The 5,336-nt window shown below is 37.6% G+C and overlaps 3 protein-coding genes across 3 annotated transcripts; all 3 read left to right on the top strand.

Moving 5' to 3' along the window:
- Positions 1–380: 380 nt before the first annotated feature.
- Positions 381–1,112, top strand: EV154DRAFT_489125 (uncharacterized protein; the record flags this gene model as incomplete). Its single annotated transcript, XM_051599260.1, has 3 exons — positions 381–503; positions 652–811; positions 913–1,112. 3 exons carry the CDS (start codon positions 381–383, stop codon positions 1,110–1,112), a joined length of 483 nt encoding a protein of 160 aa, XP_051449840.1.
- A 320-nt stretch (positions 1,113–1,432) lies between these two features.
- On the top strand, positions 1,433–2,870 carry EV154DRAFT_572868 (uncharacterized protein; the record flags this gene model as incomplete). The annotated part of the gene is made up of 5 exons (XM_051606366.1): positions 1,433–1,553; positions 1,609–1,892; positions 1,955–2,131; positions 2,184–2,616; positions 2,674–2,870. The coding sequence occupies 5 exons, from the start codon at positions 1,433–1,435 to the stop codon at positions 2,868–2,870; spliced, it is 1,212 nt and encodes a 403-aa protein (XP_051449839.1).
- Positions 2,871–3,762: 892 nt separating this feature from the next.
- EV154DRAFT_572867 (uncharacterized protein) lies at positions 3,763–4,652 on the top strand (the record flags this gene model as incomplete). The annotated part of the gene is made up of 3 exons (XM_051606365.1): positions 3,763–3,847; positions 4,033–4,189; positions 4,346–4,652. The coding sequence occupies 3 exons, from the start codon at positions 3,763–3,765 to the stop codon at positions 4,650–4,652; spliced, it is 549 nt and encodes a 182-aa protein (XP_051449838.1).
- Between the last annotated feature and the right edge of the window lie 684 nt (positions 4,653–5,336).

The following is a 5,336-nucleotide window of genomic DNA, read 5'->3' as shown; positions in this document are numbered from 1 at the left end:
GTAAAAAAAAAAAGAAAAAAGAGTTTTTTTTTTTTTTTTTTTTTTTTTTTTTTAAGATTAGTACTGATACACACTTTCGTCAGGTTGTTTTGTCAATTGCTTAGGTTTATTGTGGATGCATTCAAAAGAATATTTCCTGATGCCTCGAAGACTTCTGTCGATGGATTTGTGGTTTAATTCCGTGATCTTGACTCCCAGCAAATTCTGACTTTTCAAAAACAGGCTTTACCAAAATCAGAAACAGTTCGTAAGTTACCACTTCAAGGAGCTCCATGTGAAATTGTGTTAAGCGAGTTATTCACTTGTTAATCGTAACAATTATTCCAGCGAGCTTATTCGTATAAATAAGAACCGAGATGGAGGTGCTATCAGCTCTCTAAATGTCTTTTACCAAGGCGGTTTTCTCGTGGCGTGTTTCCTGGCTTTCGGCCTTTTGTTTCGTTCCACGCAAAATATCCAACGAACACTTTGATTTTGAACTGTTGATCTACTATATGCTGAGAGTAAGCTCATAACCAAATGATATCAGTTCATGAGAAGCTAACTTTATATTTAGGTCATGGAGTCATATCTGAATCATCCATTTGAACTTTCATTTGGTTTGACATACGCGGTGCTCATTGTGAAATCCCGGTCAACTGGTTGAATCAGTTCTTCCAGCTCGTTTTTACTCAAATGGATGATCTTTGGTGGAATCCTCATTTATTTAATCCAAACTTTCATTTGCAACGTTATATTCGTAAATTTCCTGAAGTAGTGACTAATGATTTAGTTACACGAACCCGGTCTGTCGTCAGCATAAGCGAATTAAGTAATCATTGCTTTGTCCGAAATTCGTTTACCAAAAGACTCCTGTAGTTAGTGTACCTTTTTACAATCGATCTATCAACTGACATTTAATTCCATTTAAAGATAATATTGAAAAATATGGGAATGGCTGTTATAATCGCTTTCCTGATTATTGGCCTCAAGACACATATACCTGTTGGTATAAAGACCAGGTCGCACTATTTTCAAGCCACTACGGTACAGGATACAATTATAGCGACACTTGCTCTGCTACTGACAGAAACCCCTTTAGATTCGCGATCAGGAAATTTTCTGGTGCTTAAACACATTTTTAAATAGCGTCTATAATTTGAATGATTTGGTTGACGTATTTCTGGTCTTTTATTCCGGAAAGTAAGAGAGCATCAGGAAAGGTGGGATTCATATCACGCACGATGGTGGTATAACTACAAGATTCCTTCGGTGCCAAATTGGGACGTTGTTTACAAAGTAAGCATATTTAAAATTTTACGAAACAAGTAATATGTTACTCACAATGTGGGCTGTAGTGCTTAATGGAACGAAAAAAACAGACTTCCAATACTCACCTTACAGATCGCAATCATGGTATACGACCAACTGATGTTCCTGGCCGAATTCGATCATGGGATTGCTAAATATCGGAAGCGATAATCCTACCCTTCGACTAAATGCATATAATCTACTCTATTCATTATGCGTATCATTCAGATTTGGTATTAGCCACCAATTGATAAATGCCAGAGGTAGGTACTAAGCGTTGAAACGTTTAAATCAACTCTAACAACTTTGTGGTGCAAGCTATAGATTTATGTATTCCTCACAACAGTGTCAACTTTATTGTTAGCACGAGTGAGCATCTAGCTAATAGCGAAACTCATTTGACATTAGAGTTTTTGAATGAATGTATAGTTGGGTTTAACAGATCAAGCACAGAGACATCTCGACAAATGATTACGTTGGAATACATGGTACCGTGGTTGAAGAATCTTGTCTTCTTTACCTACTCTCTTAACGGAAAAGATGCATCAAAGGTAAAAGATGTCATTCGATCTTTGATTACTATCACAGCTGAAAAATCCGAGGTAAATATATGAATCCATTTTTTTAGACAAAAACAAGGTTTCATTAACGAAGAACATAACAGGTGTATGAGCATATTCAAAAAAATATCTGGAATACTTTAAAGGATATCGATGAACTTCATAATTTAGTGATTGATTCACTTATTCAGTTCTCAGTCGAAAGTGGTATTAGGTCATCGCAAGCGGAAGCTATTGCTGATACGCTTGTTATAATGAATTGTAATGCTATCCGAGGAAAAGTGATTAACCGGAATGCGCAGAGTACTTCAAAGTACGTCTCACAACTGCAAGCAAACCCTAATCAAGCATCAATCGTGGCATGAAATTGGTTGTTTGGTGCGCTTCATGCTCACCATATCATTTTATACTGAAGACATTGAAACACCTTATGTCGCAGAAATACTCCACATTATATCGCTGGTAGTCTCAACCGGACCAACCTTTATTCGATCATCTGTACATGAACTTGTTGTGAACTTTATTCACGCACTTGTAACAAACAAAAATATCCGCCCGGAAAACCGAAAGAAGCTGAAATATGTCTTGAACGATGTCTGTGACGGAAAGTATCGTGTACATTTTGGCCTTAGTAAATCCTATGCCAATGCGTTTACAATTACTGAGGAGACAATGACAGACAATGTTGAAAACATGAGCCTGGGATCGCTTGAAGTAATTGTTCGTCTTTTATTGGATGCTACAAACTATGCTGCACCAACGATAGGTAATATTTTGCTACTTTTTACATACAACAACTGTCTTTTTAACATCAAAATTATAGATGCTGCAAATACATGGCACGCTCGATGGATGAGTTTGGTTACAAACATGGCCTTCCGTTTCAATCCAGCTCTTCAGCCTAGAGCTTTTGTTATTTTAGGTTGTCTGGCGCAAGACGAAATTGATGATGATCTTTTGTTTCAAACTTTCATTGTTCTTCGAAATGAATTAGCGCGCTTTAAGGAAACAGATCCTTAATTGGTAATAAGTACTATGATGTGCTTAATCGACATTATCGACAATCTCGGCAAACTCAAGACATTTGAAGCTTATGTTTTAGTTGGCTATTTCAATGATCCCGACGAATCATACTAGCATATTCTCTCATGCCGTTAAATTGATTCATGCAATCTTGCATACTTTGGATGAACAAAAGTGCTTTAGCCATCAATCCATCGAAAGTGCATTGATGCCTTTTGTTCAATATCCCAAGAACTTACAGCTGCTGGCTCAGTTTCAAACACACAAGTCTCTTTTGTAGATGCAGGTGTTTTACTAAAGGGTTTCATATATTCTGATGCTAGAGAATCATACTTATACGTCTAACAACCCTCCTGGAAATCGAGACGAAAGTGGGCATCAGTGAAATTGTTGCCGTTTGCTGCTAAAAATGATGCGCTTAGAGAATTGCTTCGCTTGACCATATTCACGGTATTGATGTAGATAGTTTTAACTCACCTACATAACTATATGCGACTACAAATAAAAAAGAATCAGTATTGGGTTGTTCCATCACGAGCATTAACTACCAGTCTGGTGGCGGGTCATCCTTATTCGAAAATGTGCTGTCTTAGAGGATCAGTACAATATGAATTATTTATGGACATCTAGTATATATTTAGTATCATATACGTGTTTTTAGGTGAAATATATCGAGCGTATGAAGGTGTATCTACTTTGTTTTACTGGTAGCTATTCATAGACTACCCATTTTTAACCAAAGCAACAAACAAATACCCATTTCCTACTATTAAATGGAAATTATTCCCCTTTTGCAAATCAAGTCCCACCTCGTGCGACTATCAAGTTCAATAAAAAATTTAATTTTCAAAAAAAATGCCTTTTTCACACCTTTGTTTCTTTATTGCTCATGAACAAACCGACTTTCAAGTGGAGTGAATTCGTTGAGAAGCAAAGGTTACAATGTCCACATATTGATTTCTTCAAGAATTATCGTAAAAGAAGAGCATAATTACGAATCTTAACTGTGGTCAATAACTTGGACAAAATCACTATAAAAAAGGTAATTGGACTCCAAAAAATGGCGCAGCAGTCAAAACGCGAAAGCCTTCTTGGAAGAGCGTGAAAAAGACAGCTCAAAAAGATATACATTTCGAATTTTGAGCAAAGTGTTAACTAGAGTTACTCAAGAGCCCCATCACCACCACCACCAATGCCAATGATGCCACTGAAACGATCAGTTTGGCTGAAGCAAAGAGAATCATCACCAATAGCCTACCACTTACAAGTATCGATCCCGACAACAATGAATATGCCAGTAGTTTGATGCGGTTTAGGTGCGATATCCTGTATTCAATGGGGCCTCTCCTGACATACGAATCCTACCTATAACATCTCCTTGCTCTGTCTAATATTATGTTCATCAGTAAGACCTATTGCGACCCGATATTGGAAAGTTACTTCTAAAAGCCAATTCCTGAAATCCGCCAAAGCTTGTATCAGTCGCTTGGATTTAACCAAATGGAAAACTTCCCTTCGGATGTCATGTTGTCTCTGCTCATCAACGTCATCAACGTTAATTGTCGTGTTCTCACAAGGAAAAGCCGGATCCTGGAATTGATCAACGTTACCGCCGATAAAGTCCTGATCTGTATACTGCAAGTCAAGACAATTGTAAAGTCACTGCCATTCAACAACCAAAAGAAGGAGATCAAAGAGTTTGAATTATGCACAAGGTACCTACAACCATGCTTCCAAAAGATTTTCGACTCGGATGACCTGGATGTTATGTTTAAGTGACTTAATGTTAGCTGCCCTACTGATAAAGACATTGATGCTACTCAAATAACCATACACCGGATTCTCTTATCATAAGTATTCATTGTGCTAGCTCCAACCGCAATACATCCCACCCCGTGAAGTTTGCATTTTAGTAATCCTTTCTCTAACTGGTGATTAAGGAGAATCATAGCTTTGGAATCTGAAGTGTCATCTTGCAAGTGCTAAGCGTCGGGTACAAAACGTGAGTCTTTCAAAGCTTTGCCGAGAACGACAACAAAGTCACAGGCTATGTTGAAGTCAAACAAATCAAGCATAAAATCAAAGTTGGTACAGCTGAATATTAATAACAGCACACGTTTCAAGTCATGACTGTAGGTAGGTTTATTCTCAACAATATAATTTCGTGTATGCTAAATAATTTACTTTTTAGAGACCACTTGAGCCTGGAAGATATCTCTGAGTTGATAAGAGCTTGGATCAGTGACTCGGCGGAGAAGCGCCTGATATAAAAAGGCACCCAGAAAACACAACCGATTGGACATGAATACAAAACACTTGCTCATCATGACATTTTTTGTATCATGTAGCTTAATAGTGCCAGCAAATCTCTAAAGAAGAGGTATGATGACACAGGTTGAGGTAAACTGAAACTGGGCTATTTTCTTGAAGGACAGCGATTGGTGATTCTTGTTTGGGTCTCCG

Source organism: Mucor mucedo, assembly GCF_025094135.1.
Source record: "Mucor mucedo strain NRRL 3635 chromosome Unknown EV154scaffold_396, whole genome shotgun sequence".
NCBI classification, from domain to species: Eukaryota; Fungi; Mucoromycota; class Mucoromycetes; order Mucorales; family Mucoraceae; genus Mucor; species Mucor mucedo.
Note: the sequence above shows the minus strand (reverse complement) of the source record. Positions and strands in the feature narration are given on the sequence as shown.